At 51.0% G+C, this 25,599-nt stretch overlaps 1 protein-coding gene and 2 pseudogenes across 1 annotated transcript; all 3 read right to left on the bottom strand.

Moving 5' to 3' along the window:
- Positions 1 to 8,222: 8,222 nt before the first annotated feature.
- Positions 8,223 to 10,541, bottom strand: LOC136457668 (pentatricopeptide repeat-containing protein At5g66631-like). Its single transcript, XM_066457689.1, has one exon. It carries the CDS (start codon positions 10,508 to 10,510, stop codon positions 8,540 to 8,542), a length of 1,971 nt encoding a protein of 656 aa, XP_066313786.1. The 5' UTR covers positions 10,511 to 10,541; the 3' UTR covers positions 8,223 to 8,539.
- A 1,572-nt stretch (positions 10,542 to 12,113) lies between these two features.
- Positions 12,114 to 14,578, bottom strand: LOC136460227 (uncharacterized; annotated as a pseudogene).
- A 4,634-nt stretch (positions 14,579 to 19,212) lies between these two features.
- On the bottom strand, positions 19,213 to 22,329 carry LOC136457667 (protein NETWORKED 4A-like; annotated as a pseudogene).
- Between the last annotated feature and the right edge of the window lie 3,270 nt (positions 22,330 to 25,599).

Below are 25,599 nucleotides of genomic sequence, written 5' to 3'. Positions count from 1 at the left end.
ACTCTAAACTGTGGCCTCTTTTTCTAACCCTAGCAAAACCTATGCAAAAGATAAACTATCTAAATGTGCAATTACGGTTTTGCTAGTGTGTTGCTATCTCTACCGCAAAAAGAGTGATGCAATCGATGTAAATGCGGAAGGTAAAGAGCAAGGTAGAGATATGCAAACTCCCATTGATGACTCTGGTATTTTTACCGAGGTATCAAGAAGCGCGCAAGCTTCCCCCTAGTCCTTGTTGGAGCCCCTTGCAAGGAATCCCTCGCAAGGGCCAAGCTCCTGGTCGGATAACTCCGTGGATAGCCTCAGGCCTTCCCCACGCGCAAGTGGGTCTCCGACGTGCCTTCCGACAAGCCTCTCCTAGATGCTCCCTGCTGAAAGCATCTAGGCCCCAAGTTGGGTTTCGGTGATTAATGATAATACAAGATTACTATGACTAATGTGTGTTTTGCAGATGCAATTAAGTTAGGTCATGGTAATGGAGATCGATTGGGCAATCAAAGTTGTCATGCCCCTACGATGGAAATCATTTCGGTTTTCAAAGGATGGACGACAAGGTTAAGGATGACTAGTTCTAAGTGTTGATTGGAGTTGGAGAGACACTTAGAGTAGTTTAGGACTTTGTTTTTTCCTTTGGCCGTACTATTAAGGGGGGTATGGACGGGTAGCTTGACCTAGTTGAGTCTAGTGAGTTAGGTGTGGTGCACACTTGTTAAAACTAGCTCTAGGTAGCTCCTACGAATGCCTAAGATCCATTGGAGCAAACTTCATTCACATATGATCGAAAGTTGGAAGTGAATAGAGGGTCAAATGCTGACCAGACGCTGGCCGCAGGGTCCGGTCAGTTCATTTGATCAACAGATTACGTTCGATGTGACTAGATGCTGGAGAGGTCATGTGAACGGATGCTGAGAGGCAGCGTCCGGTCGACTCTAGTAAGGTTCCAGAGAGGGAATCTATGACCGGATGCGTCTGGTCAGTACTAACCGGACCCTGAGGGTTTAGCGTCCGGTCGAGTCCAGTAAGGTTCTAGTAAGGGTTTAATGCGACCGGACGCGTCCGGTCAGTGGTGACCAGACCCTGCCAGCGTCCGATCAACACATTTCTACTGGTTCACGGGTTGAACTGACCGAAGCGTTCGGTCAATACGACCAGAGCGTCCGATCAGTATGACTGGAGCGTTCGGTCACTCCGCAGAAGCTCATAACGGTTCATTTTTCAGGCTGCCTTATAAATAGAAGCTCCACTCATGTGTGGAGTCACTTTTGCTTATTCCAACAGCTGAGAAACATGTTTGTGAGTGCCAAGAAGAGCAAGGTCCTAGTGAGGTGATTGAGATTTGAGAATCCAAGAGAGTAGCCTCATTATTGAATCAAGAGTAGTCAAGTGTGCATCCATCTTCTCATTAGGCTTCGCGTGGTCAAGTGAGAGTTCGTGCTTGTTACTCTTGGTGATCGCCATCACCTAGATGGCTTGGTGGTGATTGGGAGCTTGGTGATCACCCGACGGAGCTTGTGGGTGACCCAACTCAAGTTGTGAGCGGCTTTGGGTGATTCGCCACGACGGAGTATCGAAGAATCAACCCGTAGAGAGCACTTGATCCTTGTGTGGATCAAGGGGGAGCTACACCCTTGCGCGGGTGCTCCAACGAGGACTAGTGGGGAGTGGTGACTCTCCGATACCTCAGCAAAACATCGCCGCGTTCCTCTCTCTCTTTACTTTGAGTATTTACTTTGAGCAATTCAATACTTGTCTTTACATTCATAGAATTGCCATGCTAGAGTAAGTTTGGAACATAAGCAAGTCCTTTGTGCGTTAGTTTGATAGAAACACTTTTCTAGGCACAAGGGGTTAATTGGGCTATCCGTAGGATTTGATTATTGCAAGAAAATTTAGAATTAGCCCAATTCACCCCCCTCTTGGGCAGCTTGATCCTTTCACCCGCCATCTTCACTATCAAGCTTCCGACCGAAACGCCATGGGTCTTGTTCCCTCCGATACACGGTGGCGGCCACACCACAAACGCGGTTGGGGTGATCTCGCAAGACTACAAGCCCCTCTAATGTACAACAATGGTGCTCACAAGCACTGAGTGGTAAGAGGTATGCAAACCTCACTAAACACTAGGCCTAAACCTAGAGCAAGCGCATAAGCGGTGGTCTAATCAACCTAAGCACTTTGCAAAGCACCTATACTAATCACCTAATGAAACACTAAGCACTATGCAAGTGGAGATAACTAAAATTGGGGACGAAATCCCACTTTTCTGCTACTGACTGGACGCTGATCATGTCCTGACCGGATGCGTCCGGTCATCCCGACCGTTGGAGCCACGAACTACTAATTGGACGCTGCCAGCGTCCGATCACATGCCACCGGATGCGTCTAGTTGCATTTTCGCCGCTCTAGAACCTCTCTGTACTCGATCGGACTCTGCTGTCCTACGTCCAATTGATCTGCCACTATCGTCCGGTCCAGTGTCCGATCACACCTGTTGCTGAGCCTCTTGATCAGAGCGTCCGATCACTTTCCTCCAGCGTCCGGTCACCTCTATAAGCTTGTTTCTTCGCGATCTTGCGTACGGCTTGGTTCCTATTTTCGTGCTTGGACTTTGCTTCATATCTTGGGTCTTCTCTTGTGCTTCTAAGGCCTTACTTGAGGTGTTGATCATCAGATCATCATGTCGTCTTTGTCCAAGTCATGTCTTGCATCCTATTGAACTACAAAACAATCACTTACAAATTCATTAGTCCAATTTGGTTGTGTTGATCATCAAACACCAAAATCCAAAGTAAATGGGCCAAGGGTCAATTTTCCTTACAATCTCCCCCTTTTTGATGATTGATGAGAACATGACCAAAGCAAGCAAATAATAGAATTTTGAAATTTAAAAAACTACCTACTTGCTAGGATGCAATGCAAGGGGCAAGATTATATGATGCTAAAAGATACTACTTGTAAGATTATATAGAAACTTATCTTGCCCTTGCAAATGTCCCCATGTGGTATTATGGATTTAAGCCTTGCTTCCTACAAGTTTTCCCATTACTTAGGCTAATCCATAATCCACTATCCTCCCTTTCTCAGACCATTACTACAAATCAATTCTTGCCTTGCTAGGATGCAATGCAAGGGGCAAGGTTATATGATGCTAAAAGATACTACTTGTAAGATTATATAGAAACTTATCTTGCCCTTGCAAATGTCCCCATGTGGTATTATGGATTTAAGCCTTGCTCCCTACAAGTTTTCCCATTACTTAGGCTAATCCATAATCCACTATCCTCCCTTTCTCGGACCATTACTACAAATCAATTCTTGCTTTTGGTCCTCTAAATTCTCTCCCTTTGGAATCAAACACCAAAAAGAAGACATTAGTAGCACAAGGAAGGGTCAAACTTTGTGATCCTTTGTGTATAGAGTGAAATAGATCACAAAATTTGACTCTCACATTATATAGACAAAGCTCCCCCTAAATATATGCATACAAAATTCTTGCTTGAGTTGCTCATTCTCCTTTGCAACCTCTTATGTGCATGTATCTACAATAACTTTCTCAACACAAACTTGGTTGCACAAAGATGAGTCTAAACATAAATCATTACAAGAAGTAAAGGCATTATTTTTAGACATGTTAAAGATAGAACTTTTCCTTTTAGATGCCTTGGTGGGTGTTGTACTAATGGCTTCAAGCTTAGCAACTTTATTAGTTAGCTCATCACAATGTTTGCACATTGTTTCCATTTTAGCAAGCAAACTTTTATAAGCATCTTGTGAGCTAGCTAACTTTTCTTTTATTTTTTCATTTTTCTTTACAAGTTGCTCATCATTGATTGTGCATTCATTTGTTGTTGCACTAGCCTTAAGTTGCTCAATTTTAGTAGATAGTTCAACATTGAGATTAGCAAAGTTCTCATATTGTTCAAGCAAAGTTTTGTGTGCTTCTTATGAACTATCTAGCTTTTCTTTTAAACTTTTAAGCTTCTTTTGTTGACTAGTGCAAACTTTAGCATAATTAAGATTTTGTTGCACAATTTCATCATAAGAAGGCATATCATCATCACTATCACTCTCACTAGAGGTAGAGGATGAGCTTTCGTTACCTCATGCCATAAGGCACACACGAGAAGAGCTTGATGATGAGTGCTTGCGGCCTCGCCTCTTGTGATGATGTTCTTCTTCACTTGAAGAATCATCACATGATCTTATTGATGTGAGGGCTTGATTCTTGCACGCCTTTTTCTTTGTCTTGGGTGTGGGCTTATTTGGACAAACCTCAACAAAGTAACACAACTCGTCGCATCCATAACATCCTCTCTTTCTTTGCTCATTTCTTTGATTGGTGAAAATGAGATCTTGGATTTGGATAGGCACACCCTTGATATTTAGCTTTTAGATCATCTTCTCCACCTTGTTGATTAGTTTGATTGATTATTCATCAAGGTCGGAGGTGGAGGAGGAAGATTGATCATCATTACTTGAATCTTCATCATCCTCATCATCCTCATCTTCTTCTTCATCTTCACTTGAGAAGCTTGAGCTTGAGCTTGTCTCGACTTGCTTGCCCTTTATCTTCTTTTTCTCGCCACATGCGAGAGCTTTGCCTTTGCTTGATGAAGATGCTTCTTCTTGACCCATCTTGCGTGATATTTCAAATGCCACTATCTTGCCAATGACTATGGCCGAGGTCATGGTGCTCAAGTCCTCCATGTTGTGAAGGATGGTGATGATGCTTGCATATTTCTTTTGTGGTAGCACAGAGATGATCTTCCTCACGATGTCCGCATCATCTAGCTTTGTTAATCCTATTGAATGGAGCTCATTAATAATTAGATTCAAACAAGAATACATCACGAACAAGCTCATCATCATTCATTGTAAAAGAATCATAATTTTGTTTAGTTAGACAATGTTTTTGCTCACAGACATTACTTGTGCCGTCATGGAGCTCTTGAAGTTTTAACCAAATTTCATGTGCCGTATTTAAAGTGAACACTTGGTTAAACACATCCATGCTAAAAGATTCAAACAAGCAATTTTTTTCTCTAGCATTGAAATGAATTTCCTTTTCATCACTCTTCATGGGTTTATCGGGATTCTTAATGGGTTTCATCCCGTCACGAGCGACTCTCCAAACTCTCAAATCAACCACCTCAAGGTAGCAAGCCATTCTAGCTTTATACAGCCTGTTCGCTCGTTGGTTTCAGCCAGCCCAAACTAGCTAGCCAATAGTGTTTTTCTCTCACAATAAACTAGCACCAGCCAGCCTAAACTAGCTCAGAAACCAACCAGCGAATAGGCCCATAATAGGGGAAGTTAGTGCCGTCAAAGTGCGGATACCTAGAGGTATCCATCCCAACCTCTCTAAATAGTGTTGACTCAACGACGGTTAAGCCAAAGGTCCAAATTGAGCTACCCGGCTCTGATACCAATTGAAGGGGGACCGTGACGCCTAAGAGGGGGGGGGGGGGGTGAATTAGGCAACTTAAAATTCTAACTCTAAACTATGGCCTCTTTTTCTAACCCTAGCAAAACCTATGCAAAAGATAAACTATCTAAATATGCAACTATGGTTTTGCTAGTGTGTTGCTATCTCTACCGCAAAAAGAGTGATGCAATCAATGTAAATGCGGAAGGTAAAGAGCAAGGTAGAGATATGCAAACTCCCATCGATGACTCTGGTATTTTTACCGAGGTATCGAGAAGCGCGCAAGCTTCCCCTAGTCCTCGTTGGAGCCCCTCGCAAGGAATCCCTTGCAAGGGCCAAGCTCCTAGTCGGATAACTCCGTGGATAGCCTCAGGCCTTCCCCACGCGTAAGTGGGTCTCTGATGTGCCTTCCGGTAAGCCTCTCCCAGATGCTCTCCGCCGTCTTCACTATCAAGCTTCTGGCCGAAACACCACGGGCCTTGTTCCCTTCGGTACACGGTGGCGGCCACACCATAAACGCGGTTGGTGTGATCTTGTAAGACTACAAGCCCCTCCGATGTACAACAATGGTGCTCGCAAGCATCGAGTGGTAAGAGGTATGCAAACCTTACTAAACACTAGGCCTAAACCTAGAGCAAACGCATAAGCGGTGGTCTAATCAATCTAAGCACTTCATAAAGCACCTATGCTAATCACCTAATGAAACACTAAACACTATATAAGTGGAGATCACTAAAATGGTGCATCAACACCCTTGGTATGTTTCCTCAGCTCCACACTACTCATTTGGCTGGTTGGGGGTTGTATTTATAAGCCCCACTGAGAAAGTAGCTATTGGGGACGAAATCCTGCTTTTCTGCTACTGATCGGACGCTGATCACGTCCTGACCGGATGCGTCCGGTCGTCCCGACCGTTGGAGCCGTGAACTATTGATCGGACGATGCCAGCGCCCGGTCACATGCCACCGGACGCGTCCGGTCGTATTTTCGCCGCTCTAGAACCTCTCTGTACTCGACCAGACTCTGTTGTCCTACGCCCGGTCGATTTGTCGCTAGCGTCCGGTCCAGCGTCCGATCACGTCTGTTGCCGAGCCTCTTGATCGGAGCATCCGGTCACTTTCCTCCAGCGTCCGGTCACATCTGTGAGCTCGTTTCTTCACGATCTTGCGTACGGCTTGGTTCCTATCTTCGTGCTTGGACTTTGCTTGATATCTTGGGTCTTCTCTTATGCTTCTAAGGTCTTGCTTGAGGTGTTGATCATCGGATCATCACGTCGCCTTTGTCCAAGTCACGTCTTGCATCCTATTGAACTACAAAACAATCACTTACAAATTCATTAGTCCAATTTAGTTGTGTTGATCATCAAACACAAAAATCCAAAGTAAATGGCCTAAGGGTCCATTTTCCTTACACACGCCACTCTATAGCATTGAGCTCCACACCGGCATCGAGCTCCGCGTCGACGAGTCTCCATTTTTATCCAAGAAGCAAGTAGATGTTGTGCTTGAGAGTGCATGTCGCAAGTGTCTGTTTCAGATGTTTTAGAGGTATGTTGCAATTGTGTTTATATGGATGTTGTAAAAGTAGATCCAAATGTTGCATATGTTGCAATGGTTGTACACGTATGTTGCAAGCTTTTGTTCCTAATGCTTCATCTGTTTTTTTTACCTATGTTGTGTGTTTATCTGTATGTTGCAAATATTTCATATATATGTTTGTAAATATTTTATCTGGATGTTGCGTATATTTTTGCAATGGTTTCAAGTGTTTTTCACATGTTTCATATGCATATTTTAATTGTTTCATCTGTCTTCAGACGTATATTGTAAGTGTTGTGTCTGAATGTTTCAAAAGTAGATCGGGTGCTGCATCTCTCTCGTCGTCTTCTGCTGCCTCGCCTCGGTGTCTCTTCCTCTTCTCGGTGCTGGCTGGGCATCCGCCGCCTCCTCCTCTCTTCTCGATGCTGGTGACGTTCGGGGTGACGCAAGCTCTATGTGAGCACTCGAAACGACGCGGAAAAATGATTGTAGGCGCGCACGTCCGAATGTAGCGGGCGTCCGGACGTCCCGTAGTTTTACAACTTCTCAAACATCTAAAGCCACTTCCTCGTCACACTCCATGGCTGCCTTTGTCTTGTCACCAACCAAAATAGCTTGCAGGAGCTTGCAGGTTTTTAGGCCTTGTTTAGATACCCTCAAAATTCTAAATTTTTTCACTCTCTCTCCATCACATCAATTTTTAGCCGCTTGCATGGAGTATTAAATGTAGGTAAAAAAAATAACTAATTGCACAGTTTAGTTCGAAATCACGAGATGAATCTTTTGAGCTTAGTTGGTCCACGATTGAACAATATTTACCAAATAAGACGAAAGTGCTACTATTCATCAGGTTGAAATTATTCGCAATCTAAACAAGGCCTTAGTGCCACCAGAATTGTGGTGTGGCATTCGGTGGCCGGGAACCAAGGCATCTGTTAAGCCATTGATCTCAACAGCTTCGTTAGAAAAAAAAAACTCATACTTCACCTGTACTGAAAATGACGCTGAGCAGTGAACACGTTCTGTTCTTTTGAAACGACGCTGAACAGATTCTACAGTAGTATCGCAGAAGGTAGAGCATCAATGAGACAATGCCCGACTCTGGCACTCGAGACAGGACCTTTGCGCAATGCTTCTTCCGTTCTGCCTGGGGTACGGATATTTTCCGACCGTATTCGAAACTGAATTCGTTTAGAGGGGTTGAGATCTGTCCGTATCCGAGTCCGGATATCCAACATTCGATACCATATCCGTATCCGAATACTCAAATCGCATATTTATGATGTCGATATCCAATCGTATCCTATCCGACATAGTTGACACTATCCATATTCGAATCCGAATCCGGACAGAAATATGAAAACAAATGTAATATCGGTGATATCCGTCCGTATCCCGTCCGTTTTCATCCCCATCCCTAGTTCTGCCACAGGCTCCTCCTCTCTGCCATGCTTCTGCCGCTCTTCTGCAGCCGCGCTGGAACGAGCAACCGATCCAAATGTTGCCACGACGAGTTTGCCATTCTGGAATCTGACTTCCGGTCTGTGATTAAGCACCAACGGGTGGCACCGGCGCATCACCCCGTTGAAGCCTGAGCAGCAGGTTGAGCTAGGCAGCCGGAGTAAATGTCGAGCACCTTCTTCAAGTCCGCGGCGCTGGCCGTCCACACGTGCCCCGGCGACGCCTCGGGGAGGCCACCTACCACCTCCTCACACCCCTCCTCCACCAGCGCCGCCTCTCGGAGCTTCCCCTCCCGCCACAGGCTCTTCACCAGCAGCGCCTTGGTGGGCGCGTCGGGGGCGACCCCGGCGGCGCGCATTTCGTCGAACACCCTCAGTGCGAGCGCCGCGCGCTCCCGCTTGCAGTAGGCCCTGACCAGCACGCTGTACATGTACCCGTCGGGCTGCAACTCGCAGTGCCGCACCAGCCCGAGCAGCCGGTGCACGCCCTTGAGGTCGCCGGCGCTGGCCAGGTGCTCCATCAGGCCGGAGAAGGTCTGCAGGTCCGGGAGCACTCCCCGGGCCATCATATCCTCGAGGAGGTCCATGGCGTCGGGCCCTCTCCGGCACTTCGTCATCGTCCGCAGCAGAGACGAGCAGAGCAGCGCGAGGTTGGGCCCCGAGATGGGGCCGCAGATTGACTCGGCCTCCCGGAACACCCTCACCGCCGCGTCGGCCTTCTTGGAGAGGCCGTAGAAGTCGATGACGAGCCGCACGGTGGAGAGCGGGAGGAGGATACCTTCAGCGCGCACCTTGGCGAGCAGGCGCTCCACCAGCTCGACGTGGCCAGTGCGGGCGAGGATGGTGGCCATCCTCGCCACAGTGTCGCGGTCATGCGCGAACCCGCCGGGGCGGCACGCCACCCAGCAGAAGAACTCCCACGCCGTCTCGGCCTTCTTGAACGCGCGCAGGAGTTTGCATACCAGCCGCGGCGTCCAGACGAGCCCGGCGTCCTCGAGCTCGGCCACCTCCCGCGAGTCCCAGCCATCCAACGCCCTGGCGAGCTCCCGTGGGTCCAGCCATGGCTTCAGTGTCTGCTTTTCTCCGTTGCTTCTGTCTTTGTCCTCGCCTTCCTCGTCGTCCTCCGCCTCGCTGTCTCCCTCGCCCTCGACGTCGTCCACGGCGTACCCGATCCTTGCGTTGGGTGAAAGCTCCTCGACGAAATCCTCCGTGCCATCGATGTAGCCAGCCTCCCGCATGGCGGCGATGGCAGCGCGCATCTGCGGCCCGGGCATGACGCCGTCCACAGCCGCCATCTCACGGACGAGCCACCGAAGCTGGTCGAACCTACCTGCCGACGCAAGCGCCTCGGCGAGGACGTTGTACTGCCGGGTGGTCCGCCGCACGCGCAGCGACGGCAGGATGCGGAACACTTTGAGCGCCTGGTCCACGAACCCCGCGGAGGCGAGGTGGGCGATGACGACGGTGTAGGTGCGTGCATTCGGGAGCGTGCCCTCGCGAATCATGCGGCGGAACGCCTCGACGGCGGCGTCATGTTCGCCGTCCCGCGCGTGGAGTTCGATGACGACGTTATGCGCCTCCGCAGGCCGGCGCGGGGCGGCCGGGAGGGAACCGAAGGCTTCGAGCGCGGAGGCGCGGTCCCCCGCGGCGGCGAGGAGGCGGAGGCGCGCGAGCGGCGGAGCAGGGAGCGGGAAAGAGGCGAGGTGGGCGCGGAGGTCGGGGAGCGCGGCGAGGGAGGCGAGGCGGGAGGCGAGGGCGTGGTAGAGCGGGAGCGGCGGCGGCGGTTGGGAGGGGAGCGCGCGGAAGAGAGAGAGCGCGCAGGACGGCGTGGGCGCCGCGCGGATGGCGTGGAGCGCGACCACGGGGTCGTCGGGTGGGAGCGGAGGAGGTGAGGAAGGGGAAGACGAGCGGAGCCGGACGCGCAGGGAGTCGATGAGGCGGGCGCGGCGGAGGTAGAGCGCGACGCGGTTAGTGGTGGGCGACGCCGGCGGGGGCATCGCGTCGGCGGAGAGTCGCAGCCGGCGGCGGCTGAGAGGCGGAAGCAGTAGTGCAGCGGCACTTCTTGCATCGGCGCTTTCACGGCCCATAAGGCTGTCGCCTCTTGGGCCTTTCGATCCATCAACGTTACTGTTGAAGATGGACGGTATTCAAAATGGGCTTTGACTATGAGTCTTCTTAGAATTTCAAATATGAAATTTTCAGAACTGTTAACTTTGCTAGTCAAACAAGTCAACTTCACAAGTAAGCAGTGACCACTAGATAATTATCGATCTCTGTTTTTTTTCTAACTTTTGGCTCCTGTTACAAACTAACGCATGGACATTATTCCTTCTCTAAGACAAAAATTTCCCTTTATAACTTTGTATGTATGGTAATGAAATCTATCTTCTTCTAGTCTAGCTAATAATAAGCCGATCGATGATCTCTGCTAGGTGTAGGTGCGAACAAGCCAGACCCAGAGCGCAAGGACAGCAGTGAAGAGGACAGCGAAGACGAAAGCCAGGACGACGCCCATCCAGGTGTGTCCGCCAACGCATGCCGCCAGGATGACGATCCACCACGCACCCCACGCCGACATTGACGACAGCATCCCGCAGGGCGACGGGCGCGCGGGGCAGGAACAGGGACATGAAAAAGAACGACTCCATCACCAGCGCCATGTAGACGCCCCACGCGACGACGGCCGGCGGCCGCCACGGCGCGCTTCTGGGGAAGACGTGGTCGTTCCAGTGGAACTCGTAGGCCAGGAACGAGGTGACGCCGATGCAGAGAGGCAGCATGTAGACGGCACAGAACCAGAACCCAGTTCGCCTCCTCGATCGTCAGTGTCTGCGGCGACGACGAGGACGCCGCCATTATCCACTGCAACGCATGGGGAATAACAATCTGCTTGTTCCTCTTCTCCTCCTCGTCGACCTGCGGCTTCAGCTTCATCGTCGTCGCTTCTTCCCGGTTCGTCGTTGACGCCGCCACCGATGGCACCATGGTCGTCGATCGATGATGCCCGCTGCTGCCACGGCTAGTCGTCCACCGTACGTGCATGTTGTCGTGTATATGCTGTAGATCAAAGGAAATTAATCTTCTCGACCAAAATATCACCTTTGCTATCCCCAGAATGCCATATATATAACAATCAATTCCTATCCACGCAACGCCATATAAACAAAACTATCTGTATTTCTATATATACTCTCGTCTTGGTAAAAGATGCGGATCACTAGGGATCATCACCAAGCAGAAACGAAAATACTCCATTTGTCGGATTCGCATCAATCCACGTGTGTTGAGGTGGGTGGGGTGGATCCGAACTTGAATCCGACATGTGTTGGGGTGAAATTTACTTCTTCAGTCCAATCCACCCCAACACATGTGGATTGATGTGAATCCGACTACATCCAAACAAGGCCTTAGGGATTAATTCCGCCCAACCCACCCAAACACACATAGATTAAGGTGGATACATGGACATTCAAACAAGGCCTAAAAGTGCATGATCAGCAAGGTAATGATGATCAGTAACTTCCTACGGGTAAATCTTTAACTTACTACATGTAACACAACCACACACAGAAACAAAGGAGAAAAATATTTTTAACATGATTATCTTTTGAACATACCAATGAAGTTCCACACTAGTGTCACGTAAAGGCAGTGGGCAGGCCTGATGGAGACCAAATTGGCGCATCTCTCTCAGGTGTGTAAACCTCCACTCCACCATATAGAAATATAGATTAGAGGTGCCTGGGTTAACCATAAATTAGAATCCTGGATACATATAGGGGCAAGCTGCATTTCCTTCACCCGATCCTCCTCCTCCCTGTATGGGCACCACACAACCTGGTCATTTGTTAACAAGTCAAACTCATTTGTGAAGTGCTCATAGCATCTGGCATGCTGTTTGACAGTCTCTCCATCAGCATCTTCTGGACAGTTATTAAACTCAGCCCTGACGACCCATGAAACCCTCAACCCAGGACAGGGCCTATCCAGTGGAGGCGGTGTCTTGCCAAGGTATAACTCAACAAATTCATTCTGGGACTTCATTGGGTTTACAGCAACAACACAACCAGCAATAGGAAGTCCAAGAATCATTGCAACATCCTGTAGTGTGATTGTGACCTCACCACAGGGCATGTGAAGGGTGTGAGTCTCGAGTCTCCACCTATCAAATAGTGCAGAGAGAAGTGCACGATCAAGGGTAGTCCAGCCTTTCAGAAGTTCACCAGCACCATTAGCCCAGCTGGCCTAAGGTAACATTCATACCTTTTGTCAAACCGAAGAGGCTCACGAGTACGAGGATTGAGCTCAGTTATATTCTGTGTCAAACAACTGAAGATAGAAATCAGTGGTTCGTTATTATTTATGAGATGACAAATTGACAATAATATACAGCACAACACAAATGCTATAGATTCTCTTTTATCAACCTGGCCTGATGCTAAAGCACAAGCACGATTATCCGCATCATACAACCCAATCAAAGGATAAGGAGTTGTGTCAATGGTCTCTGAAGCTCCATTCTGACCTTGACCAGACTGAACCTCTGCATCTGCAAACTGACCAACATTGTATGCATAGGTCCTGTGCTCCTTCTAGGCTTTTGTAGCTGAGCACACTGAGAACGCTCATTTGGGGGACTGACAGTCTCCATCGAAGGAACAGCAAAAGAACCCTGATGTTGAGGCTGGGCATTTTGGTATTGTACATCCTCCGCTGGTTCAGTAGCCACTAGTGCCGGCTCTGAGGAAATGGCCTCTGCAGAGGAACGCCTTCTTGCTTGAACATAAATCTCCAGACAATTCCACTCAGTCCCATTGAAAACTGCCTTGACATAGCTACTCCAGGACATGTCGTCGTTGATAGGAACCATGATGAAGTGCCGGTGAGCACCCCCACCAACATTCATCCTCCCCTGCACACGAATGATGTGCGCCTCAGCAGGTCTCCACCGGAGCTTCTTTGAACATTTGAAGCGCCCTTAGGAATGAACAGTGATTTTGATAGGAACTCGACTCCTACCCTGGATCGATCGCAAGTTGTACGAGTGGGAGATGGAGGGGCGAGATTTGAACGAAGACGAACGGCGGCGAGGCGCCGTGATTCCTCGTGTGAGAGAGACAGGGACGCGCAAGGGGAAGAGTATGGCGGCTATGCGGGTTTCTGGAATCTCCCGGCTCCCTAAAGGAAGCCGAGCAATTAGGTTTGCTCTTGCTTAATTTTTCAAAGTGTCTTACAGCCTATATATATATAATCTCCTTTCTCCTAAAAATAGAAACTGATCTCTAAAAAATAGAAACTAATCCAGGTCCTAGGCCAGCCCATGCGGTGACTTCTTAGCCACTGGCTGCTGGCGCCGGTTGTACTGGAGGCCCATCATAACATCTCTCCCCGCCTGCTGAAATAGCTCGTCCTCGAGCTGGAAGGTGGGAAACTCCGTGCAAAACTCCTGGAGCAGCTCCCAAGTCGCATCCTCCTCCGGCAGGCCTTGCCATTGGACGAGAAGGCGCCAGATACCGCGCCGCTGCTGCGCCTGCAGGACACGGTCCGGTGGAGGAAGGATTCGGCCATCTAGCACCGGCGAAAGGTTCGCAGGGGCGGCCGGAGGGTCGCCGCGGTGGCGCTTTCAGCAAGCCCACGTGGAAGACGTCGTGGATGCGAGCGCCCTCGGGTAGCTGGAGGCGATAGGCGACGTTGCCGATGCGTTCCAGCACCTGAAACGGACCGGCGAAGCGGGGACCCAGCTTGCGCTTGGCACAGGGGTCCAGGGACTGCGCCGTCCTGTGCAGCAGGCGTAGCCAGACCCAATCGCCCACGGCAAACTCCACGTCGCGGTGATGGGCGTCGTAGGTCTTCTTAGCGAGCTGCTGGGCCTGTAGAAGGCGCTGGCGCACCTCGGCGAGGATCTCGTCGCGGTTGCGCAGGAGGACGGCAGCCGCCTCAGTACAGGCCGTCCCCGGCTTGTACGGTAGGATGGGCAGCGGGGAACGACCGTAGACCACCTCGAAGGGCGTGGTGCAGAGGGCGGTGTGGAAGGAGGTGTTGTAGCAGTACTCCGCCCACGACAGCCAGTCCACCCAAGCACGCGGATGATCCCCTGTTACACACCGCAGATACATGGCTATCACCTTGTTCACCACATCGGATTGCTCGTCCATCTACGGGTGGAAAGCTGTGCTCATGCGTAGCTTGACGCCCGCCATCTGGAACAGGTCGCGCCAAACGTGGCCCGTGAACACGGGGTCCCTGTCGCTGACGATAGACGACGGGAACCCGTGAAGCCGCACGATGCCGTCGAAGAAGGCGCGGGCGACGGATGTCGCGGTGTAGGGGTGGCCGAGCGCGATGAAGTGCGCGTACTTGGAGAAGCGGTCGACCACCGTGAGTATGACGGACTTGCCGCCCACCTTGGGAAGGCCCTCGATGAAGTCCATGGAGATATTCGCCCACACCTGGGAAGGCACCTCCAGTGGCTGTAGCAGCCCCGCCGGCTGTAACGTCTCCGTCTTGTTGCGCTGGCACGTCGCGCAAGCACGCACCCAGTCCTGTACTAGTGTGCGGTCCCCGGGTATGTAGAAGTCGGCGCGGAGACGGTGGAGGGTCTTCTGGACGCCCTCATGTCCTGCCGAGTGCGCTAGGAGCAGCGCCTGATGGCGCAGGTCAGTCGTGGTCGGGGACGAAGATGCGGCTCCTGTGCAGAAGGAGCCCGTCGTCGAAACGCCACGGGCCCTGGAGGTCGCCGGCGTCCAGGCGCTGCCGGAGGCTCTAGGCGTCCACTGCAGTTGCTGTGGCGCGGCGTATGTCGTCGACGAAAGGCGAATGAGGGCCCGGAGCAGGCGCACAGGACAAGCAGCTCCGACATCGGCCACCGAGGCCTCCTCTGCGTCACGGCAGGACAGCGCGTCCGCCACAGTGTTGAGGCGTCCTGGACGGTACTCGACAGTGAAGTCGAACCCGAACAGCTTGCTGATCCACTGGTGCTGTGGAACCATCGACAGGCGTTGGTCGAGAAGGAACTTCAAGCTATAATGGTCAGTGCGAATAAGAAAATATCGTCCCCATAAGTATGGACGCCAGTGACGCACGGCTTGCACCAGGCCGATTAGCTCGCACTTGTACGTCGCAAGCTTGAGGTGGCGCGCCGCGAACGGTCGGCTGAAGAAGGCTAGGGGCCCCGCGCCCTGGTGAAGGACGGCGCCGAACCCCACGCCGAAGGCGTCACAGTCCACCACAAATGGCCTGTCGAAATCCGGCATCTGCAGCACCGGCCCGATGGTGAGGGCGCGCTTGAGCGCCTGGAAGGCCGTCTCAGCCTCGGCGTCCCAAGCGAACGCGTCGCGCCGCAGGAGGCGTGTGAGGGGCGCGGCGATGACACTGAACTCCCGGATGAACTTGCGGTAATAGCCCGTGAGTCCGAGGAATCCCCGCAGCCCACGAGCCGACCGTGGCTGTGGCCAAGCCGCGGACCACGACCACCTTGTCGGTGTCCATGGCGACGCCGTCCCCGGAGATGACGTGACCCAGATAGGCCACGAACGACGCCCCGGACGAGCACTTCGAGCGCTTAAGGTGGAGATGGTGCGCTCGAAGCTCGCTGAGGACGATGGCGACGTGCTGGAGGTGCTCTGCCCACGAGGAACTGTAGATCAGGATATCATCAAAAATACCAGCACAAACCTCCGTAGGTATGGGCGAAGGACGTCGTTCATCAACGCCTGGAACGTCGCCGGTGCGTTGGAGAGGCCGAACGGCATGACCAGGAACTCGTAGTGGCCGTGGTGAGTGCGGAACGCCGTCTTAGCCACGTCGTCGGGGTGCATCTACACCTGGTGGTAGCCCGAACGCAAGTCGAGCTTGGTGAAGAAGCGGGCCCCATGGAGCTGGTCAAGGAGCTCATCCACCACTGGAATAGGGAACTTGTCCTTCGAGGTCCTGGCGTTGAGGGCCCTGTAGTCGATGCAGAAACGCTAGGACTTATCCGCCTTGCGGACGAGGAGGACGGGCGCCGAGAATGGCGAAGTGCTGGGCCGAATAATCCCCTGGGCGAGCATGGCCTCGCACTGGCATTCCAGCTCATCCTTCTGGAGCTGGGGGTAGCGGTACGGTCGTACGACGACGGGCGCCGTGTCCGGCAGCAGGTGGATGCGGTGGTCGTAGGGGCGAGCTGGCGGAAGGCCCTACGGCTCGTCGAAGATGGCGATGTGCTGCTGAAGTAGATGGTCCAGCAGGGGCTGCTGGGTGTCGGCAGACACCGCCGCTGCACGGGTGGCCCCATCAGGACCACCAACACCCCGCCTAGAGGATGCGCCGTCCCTGGCGTGTGAAGGCTATCGTCATGGCCTCCAGGTCCCACACGATGGGGCCTAGCGTCCGCAGGTAGTCAATGCCAAGGATGAAGACGAAGCAGCCGAGGTCAAGACCGACACAGGTGATGGAGAAGGGCTCGCCCTCGATGCTGATGGGTACGTTGCGGGCGACACCCTCGCAGCGGAGGCGATCGTCGTTGGCGACGGTGACGCGCAGTTGGTCACCCCCTGACAGAACGAGGCTGAGGCGTCGCATGGTCGCGCCCTGCATGAAGCTATGCGTCGAGCCGGTGTCGAGCAGTGCGAGCAAGCGCTCCCCCTTCACCATCACAGGGAGGAGCATGGAGTTCTCTGTGTGGATACCGGCCAAGGCATGGAGAGAAATGACGAACGCGTTGGTGTCCGCGTCCGGGGCCGCTGGCACCGCCTCCACATCCGCTGGCGCGCCTGTGGCGCCGGCGTCAGGCGCCGCGTCATCGTCGACGTAGTCGGCGTCCTCTAAATAGAAGAGGCGTTGACACACGTGGCCCGGCACGTACGGCTCGTCGCAGTTGAAGCAGAGGCCCTGACGACGGCGCTCGAGCTGCTCGGCTGGAGTAAGGCGGCGAAAGGGCCGCGCGCCCGAAGCTGCGGCGGCCACCGCGGCGCCCGGACCGGCCGGTGCGTGGGGAGCAGCAGGGGCACGGCCTGGTGGAGGGAGCGCGGGACGCGGAGGATGGCGAGCGCCGCGCGTGGCCGGCAGTGCCTGCAGAGCTGCCATGCGCCGCTCGAACGCCCGGGCGTAGTACATTACCGTCTGAAGATCCGGCGGAGCGCGCATCTCCACGTCCACCCGGATATGGTCCGGGAGGCCGCCCACGAACAACTCGGCGCGCTGACAGGTAGAGAGGTCCCCGGTGTGGCACGCCACCGCCTGGAAATGGCCCGCATACTCCTGCACAGTGGACGTAAAGGGTAACCGGCCGAGCTCAGCCAGGCGACTACCTTGCAGCGGTGGACCGAAACGCAGACGGCAGAGGTCGCGGAAGCGCTCCCACAGCGGCATGCCCTCATCCTGCTCCTAGGGCGTAGTACCAGGTCTGCGCCTCGCCCCGGAGGTGGTAGGAGGCAAGCCACGTCCGATCGGACGCCAACGTCCGCTGGCCCCGGAAGAACTGCTCGCAGTGGTTGAGCCAGTTCAGGGGGTCGGCAGAGCCGTCGTACGTCTGGAACTCGAGCTTGTAAAACTTCGGCGGTGGAGGCTCCTGGCCGATGACTGAAACAGCGCCCCCGGCAGTATCGTCGCGTGCCGGGGACGACGATGAAGAAGGCTGCAGCGAGCCCCCATGGAACAGGGGTCCGTCTACGCCCCCGTACAGGACACCCTGACGCGGGCACCCCACCGTGGGCAACCACTGGCCCCGACGAAGGCAGCGGCGGCGAGTAGGGCTGTGCACTCGCCGTGGTGTAGACGGGTGCCGGCTCCGAAGTCCAGCCCGGAATGCGCGATGGCGATCGGGGAAACTGAATTTGGGTGATCGGCACGGTGTGGGGCGGAGGCGGCGGCGCGATCAGTGCTGTGGAAGAGGTCGCGCCGTCGTGGGGCATGCCGTAGATGTACCCAGCCGCAGCAGTCGCGACAGCGGGCGGCGGCGTCGGTCGGGTTGGCGCCAAGGACGCGTGCTGGACGGACGGCAGCGGCGGCGCCGGCAGGACCTGCTGGCTGTAGGGCAGCGGGAGCGCCGGTTGCTGCGGAAACAGGGGCTGGGCCGGTGGCTGCGGCCCGTGCGGACCAGCGAGGAAGGCATGAATGCCCGCCACAGCCCGCCCCAGGTCAAGTATGGCCGCCGTCATCTGTTCGGCGGACATGACGGACGCCGGAGCCGCGGCAGAGGGCGCGATCGGGCCCGACTCCGTGACGAGGGCCGAGGACGACGAGGGCAGGGGCGCGGTGGTTGCAGCGATGGTGGGCGAGGACGCGGAGACCGCTGGCGAGGGATGGGAAGCCGACATCGAACCTGAGACTGCTGATACCAGGTTGATAGGAACTCGACTCCTACCCTGGATCGATCGCAAGTTGTACGAGTGGGAGATGGAGGGGCGAGGTTTGAACGACGACGAACGGCGGCGAGGCGCCGTGATTCCTCGTGCGAGAGAGACAGGGACGCGCGAGGGGAAGAGTATGGCGGCTATGCGGGTTTCTGGAATCTCCCGGCTCCTTAAAGGAAGCCGAGCAATTAGGTTTGCTCTTGCTTAATTTTCCAAAGTGTCTTACAACCTATATATATATATAATCTCCTTTCTCCTAAAAATAGAAACTGATCTCTAAAAAATAGAAACTAATCCGGGTCCTAGGCCAGCCCATGCGGTGCCTTCTTAGCCACTAGCTGGCTATCGCCGGTTGTACTGGAGGCCCGTCATAACAGGTTTTCAAACAATACGAACAGTAGCAGTAATTGGACTGAACGTGCATTGAGACAGAACTTTTAGACGCACCATGGGAATTTTATTGCCGTGGAGTACGGTTCAGTATAACTATCTCATATATTGCCAGTACATCACTACCATCCAATATCCATCACGTCTAAGTAAAGATCCAGCAAAGGAAAAGAGAAGTACACCGACATATCTTAATTTCGCAAGATGGTACGCGTATGAGAAAATAGAATAAAATGTTGCTAACTTGCTAAAGTCTAGCTACTGATGCTTTTGGATAAAAACTTGGTTACTCAGCGAAAATGCTCCTTCCTCGCCCCACAACTTGCTCCAAGTCATCAAACCATGATTTAAGCAGGGTTTTCTCTCGAGCAAGGCTCTCGATTCCGGATTTCAGATCTTCAATGTTCTGCCGCATCGTGAGAATCTCAGCTTCATGCCTGAACTTCTCCTCTGAAAGCTTCTCAGCAGCTTGGGTTAGTTCGTGACCGTACTTATCAGCTTCAGCATTTGTTGCCTCCAACTCCTTAACCTTGTTCTCAACCAGTAGTTTCTCTTCAGAAACTTTCTCTAGTTTGGACCTGATGTATTCAACTGATTGTTGCAGCTCAGATAACTGCAGGCCATTAGCGTGCTTCTCTTGCAGCAACTTTTCAGAAGCATCAGCAAGCTCTTGCTTTAACTTGCTGATTTCTCCATCTCTTTCAGACAATGCCTCTTCAAATTGCCTTCTTGCTGAATCCACTTGCTCCTGGAGATTGACAATTTCAGCTTCCAGCTCCCTCTCTTTGTCTGAAACTTCTGTAGTTTGCTCAGCACCATTTCCATTCTCTTTATAATCACAATGGCACCTCAAGCTCTTCTCCTCCAAAACCTCAAGCTTTTCATTCGCATCTTGTAGTTTCTGGTTTGTCGTATTGAGTTCGTCCTCTAGTTCGAGAACTCTCTGATGCAGCGTGTAGGCAATGCCATTATCGTCACCATCTTCAGACTTCGCATCAGACTCTGACTGTGAGGCCAAGTCCTCAGGTTCCTTCCTGGAGGCAGGTGAGTCATTGTTCCTGTTGCTCAGGAAGAAGTCGAAGCCAGCAGCTCTAGGACTCTGCTCCCTTGTCCATGACCTCTGTAATGGCTCAGGAGATGGTGAGGGTGACCTCTGCAGCTCAGAACCATACTCTGAACTGGTTAAAGATCCCGTCAACTGCAGCCTAGTAGGGATGTTCTTGCGCAATTCACCGGTTACATTGTCATAGCGCTCAGCTAGAGCACGATACATACGATAGAAATTCTCGACATGGGTGATGAGCATTGGACGCCTCTGGTAATACATTTGATGCTTTCTTAGCGAAGGAGTCGCCATCCTCCTCGATCAGCTGGAGCATTTCCTTCACTTGCTTGTCCATTTCTGCATGTTTCAGTTCAGGGAAGAATTGATAAAAACATAAAAAAACCAGTATCACACAGTGGGACATACACAATTTCTTATATGCGCGTACTCAAAAGCAGCATTACTTTCGCTCCACTGCCAGTTTCTGCTAAATTTAAACGTGTACTCCTGTTTGCCTTTTATTATGTTACCAGGAACACTCACAAAAGGCTATACACATGTACAAATACAAACCGAACAGCAACTACCAATGGAAAGTATGTACTACATCTTTTACATGACATCCTAATCTTGCCAACGGGTTCAGATCAGAAGATGCTACTGTAACTAAGATATTTTGTATGTACATACGGAGACAGAGTACTATGGAAAGTATAAATATTGCACTTCCTTTGGTTTATTATTCATTTATGCTCATCTCTGTGAAATAGACAATCAGAAATGGTACTGTACCTATGCATGCATTGACATAATATGACTAGTACCAAGTACCAGGAATAGCACATATAGCAAATCTAAATCTAAAAATAGCACGTAGCAAATTTGTTGGCTGTTGTTTCGCTTACCTTCGAGATTTTCTGCAAGCCATTTCGAGTTCTTAGGGCTAATGTGACTGTCCCACCACCAAGAGTGGCGCTTTTTTGTAGGGTTCCTCTCCAAAGGTGGCTTCATAGTTCACAAATCTTTGAGGGAAGCTAGAAGTGGTATCGGATTGAAGAAACTCTCTGAAAATTGAGAATGTGCAGCACCAGTAACAGTAATTATAGCAGTCACAAATATGAGAGCTGATTTGTTTATAATACAGAAAAAATGAATATGGCAACATTTGAGGTGAACTCAGCATTAAGTAATCAAGGTTAGAATAGTGCGGCATCAGCATGTAATCGACAATAATGCCAGCAGCCTACTATTGAAGGTAGTCCGAATCAAGAGATTAGTGTACAAATCCTTGGAAGGTAGCTAGTCCTGTTAGGTGGAATATGATATAATGAGTTCCAATTCAAACAAAGGTACGATGGTACAGGAGATCAGTTGTTCAGTTCATTAGAGCAATGGACTCAGTAACATGTGCAGTAAAAATAAAAATAAACCAGTCACAGGTGTCCGTCTTTCCAAGATGATTTCTGCTTGTATTACCAATATCTCCTTTTTTTTTGGCAAAGACATAGAAAACTGGATGTTTCATCCCAAGGAATGCATTCAGAAAGAAATGGAGGTCGCTACTAAAGCAAGCAAGGCCAGATCAAAGGAGAACCAATCAACCATGGCCTCATAATGCAGCAGGATTAGCTAGGAAGGAAACCTCATCTCCAAACTTTAACTGAATCCATCAATCAATAAACTGAAACATATTACGAACTAGAAAGAAACAGAGCAGATTATGCAACAAGGAAGGAAGCAGCACCAGCAGCCCAAACTCACCTTAGGATAAACAACAGGGTGGCGGGCGGCGCCTTCAGAGATAGAGCCCAGCCCAGGATCTCTGCACGCACCCAAGATCTCCGGCGCCGGTCACGACCGCCACCGCCACATCCGCGCGCTCAAACCGCAAGCTCCTGCAGAGACAGGTGGGGAAGATGACGGGAAGGGGTCAGGAACAGCCGAAAAGGCAGGTGGACTGGATTCGGTCCCCGGTCAATGCTTGAAGCAAACGCGTGGGAGAGCTGTGAAACATGCAGGGCACCACGAGGAGAAGAGGCTGCTGCAGTGCTGCCCACCGACTTCCTGCTGCTACGTGCGTTACTCCTGGTGGAGTGATGATACGAATCCAAGATCTAGGAGTACTTACTACTGTTGCTTTCACATGGCTGGGAGAAAAAGGAAGCGAAAGGGGGAGGAAGCATGGACCTTTTTGTTCACACTGGCTATCTGCAACGACACCTCCCAAATAAGATCCATTCTCCCTTTAGATAACGCTACCGACAAAAAGTTTAATACATATTCAGCATCTTCTTCAATAATAAAACTTAAAAAAATCATTTCTATAAATAGATTTTTAAGACAGATGATGTCTATATTTAGATTGTGCCTCTCAAATAACTTAAAATAGGTCTCTCGTATAGTTAATCTGTTGGAGACTGATTTTAAATTTCTTGCTATCTGTTTTATTTTAGGTTTGGGTGGCCATGGTTCCTGTTGGAGACAGTACGAGGAGTGTGACCGCAGCCGCCAGCCAGGCAGGAGTTCTTCGGCTTGTTCGTTTGTCTGTGGCTTGTCGTAAAAGATCGTAAATTTCCAGCCAGAACAGTATTTTTCTCTCGTACAAATCAGTCAGCAGTATTTTTTCACGAACCAGCAACGATACGAACCAGGCAACCGAAGGCTTGGTGGTAGAGGGATAGCAAGAAATAGACAGAAGACAGGGAATAAATATTCGCACATGGTGACCTGTCGCCGCTCGCCAGCCATGTGGTGTGAGATTGTTGGGGTCAAGATTGCATTTTTTCTACTAGGGCCATGTTTAGTTGCTCTAAATTTTAGAATTTGGCATTATGTAAAAAGAAGATTTCTCGTCATATCAAATTTACGGTACATGTATGGAGTACTATATATTGACGAAATCAAAAACTAATTGCATAGTTTAGTTGTACTTTACGAGACGAACGTTTTGAGCCTAATTAGTCAACGATTGAACAATTATTTGCGCACCGAATCCGGCGGCGCCGATTCGGTGGCCGAACTAAACGCGGCCTAGAAAAAAAGGGGGAAATGATAAAGAAAGTTGCTGCAAGATGGAAGGCGGACTACCGGAGGGTGTCTGTGAACAGCTTGCGTTGAGTTGAATTGGATTGTTCCCGTGGAATGCAAAATGTGGAATTCGTACGAATGAATCGGTAAAACGCGATAATCAGCCTGTTTGCTTGGGTCGTAAACGATCGTAAATTTTCAGCCAGAGTAGTATTTTTCTCTTATACCAAACTAGCCAGCAATAATAATCCACGATCGTATACGATCGTTTCAGCTCCGGTCGAACCGGCTGAATCTTTGCTTCTACATACGGTACCTTGTTCAAAAAACTGCTGTTCTTGGAGTTTCTGGGCTCGGAGTTGCTAAATGAAAAAAAAGAGTTCAGCATAAACGAACAGGGTGCAGATGCTCTGCAAGAAGGATGGACATGGCGTGACTCTTATAAAAGCGCTCCTCCAAACTGATACTAGCTTTAAAAAAAACTGATGCCAGAAACGTAAGCCTGTTGCGAATTTCAATGGGAGTTGGACAAGTGAATGGGCAAGAAACTGAAGCCCGAAACTGTAATAACCGAGTAACGGTAAGAGTTGCAGCGCAGGAAACATACGGAACCTCTGGATCGATTGTATTTGATTTATAAGTCATGACTTATTAGTCAACGAACAGTATCTTTTTTCTCACACGTCAACAATACTTTCAGTCATGGTTTATAAAACAAACCAGCACAAACGAACCGGACACTAATCGTGAGGGATTGTTCGGTTAATTCATAAACCGAGGAGATTCAAAGGGATTGAGGGGATTTTGAATGGATTCAGGCTGGTGTTAGTAGTAGTGATCTAAAAACCGATCGGTCATCTGATACGGCCGGTGAATCCCGGTGATTATATATAATATAATAGTTAGAGGACTCCAGACCCGGCACAGATCTCCTTGTAATTTAGCAGATGTGCTGTCTGCCTGCTTGTGCTTTGCTCTGAACCTGCACCATGTGCCCCCGTGTCATGGTCATGGAATGAGCATTATTGCATTACCTCGTGCTTAGTTGCGAACACAAATACGTACGTAGTTTTCCTTGAGACGCAAAAACACTGACCGAGTCGAGAGAGCAAATCATGGAGGAAAAGCGTGGACGAGTCAGAGACAGGGATATAGCAGCATCTCCGTCAGTTGTGCCGTAATCTCTGTAAGACTGAAACCATTCTTCAGTATTCGTTTTCTTTTCTTTTCTTTTTTTTTTAAATAGTTTTTAGCAGATTTTAAAAAAGAATAGATGCATTCCTAGAGAGAGAGAGAGAGGCTGCTTCGTTTTCAGCCGCTTCAATTATCACTTGGGCCAGTTTTGTCATCTTTCCTTTTTTGAGAGGGCCAGTTTTGCCATCTGTGCCGCTGAGCACGAGCTTGTTGTAATGGGCCAAAAGGCTTCCTGCTCTGAGGCCCCAGCTGCTTCAAATGACGCTTCTTCTTCTTTTTTTCAGCATAAAGAGAGCTTTATTTAACCAAGCAAAACATTACAATCATTGTTCAAAAGATCTAAGACACACGCAGGTGCTTGTCTCAACCAAATTACCGTATGGGTGTTTCGCCTAGCTAATTGACCCGGCTCGTGAGCCACCAAATTGCACTCTCTCCTTACCTTTTGGAATTTCCAATCCACCAACACCTGCAAATAGTACAAATATTCCTTCGCTTCAACGATGATGTACCGGAGTTCAGACCGCTCCAGGCTATTTGATTTCATCGCTCCGCCTTCCTCAGTTAACCTCGCTCTCGAATGACCCCGACCCCGCTACAGTTGAGAGAGGAGAAAGGGAGGTGATTCGTGATCCCGCCGGTGAGGTCGCAGTTCCCCTCCGCCTCCGGCGGCCTTCTGGCCCTCGGATGTGTGTGGGAACAGTGGCTCTCTGTCCGGCGGTGTAGATTAGGTCCTAGGGTATCTAGGGTTAGGTTTCCGGCGACGTCGTCGAGACGGCAGCGGCGGCGTCAAGGAATAAGGTCCTCTCGTGCTTTTTCTGCGTCTTGATGGTGCTTCACTCCGGCGCCGTCAACGAGCCCGTGGAGGAGGGGCTTCCTATGTGGAGCCTCTGTACAGGAGTCCACCGACGACTTGTCGTCCCATGTGGGAGGTATGTCCGCCGACCTTTTGCTCTGTAGATGCAGAGACGGCTTTGGATCTTGTGGAAGCTTGGAGAGTGGAGCAGACTCGGTCTTCCCGCGATAGTTTCAATCGTCGCTGGCGAGTTTGGTTCCAAGGTTGTCGGAGCTTGCGGTGTCTCCCCGACCGATGGATTTTCAACGTTGGCTTCATCTCGTTCAAGATGGCGAGTGTCTATTGTGGTTCTTCTTAAAGCCATGTGGCAATGGAGCTCCTTCCAACCTGGGA

This window comes from Miscanthus floridulus, chromosome 6 (assembly GCF_019320115.1).
Source record: "Miscanthus floridulus cultivar M001 chromosome 6, ASM1932011v1, whole genome shotgun sequence".
In the NCBI taxonomy this organism is placed as follows: Eukaryota; Viridiplantae; Streptophyta; class Magnoliopsida; order Poales; family Poaceae; genus Miscanthus; species Miscanthus floridulus.
The sequence above is the reverse complement of the archived record's forward strand: the minus strand, read 5'-3'. Positions and strand labels throughout refer to the sequence as shown.

Bases quoted from the DNA above. Each gene is read 5' to 3' on its own strand.
- LOC136457668 (XM_066457689.1), bottom strand. From the start codon at position 10,510: ATGGGCCGTGAAAGCGCCGATGCAAGAAGTGCCGCTGCACTACTGCTT.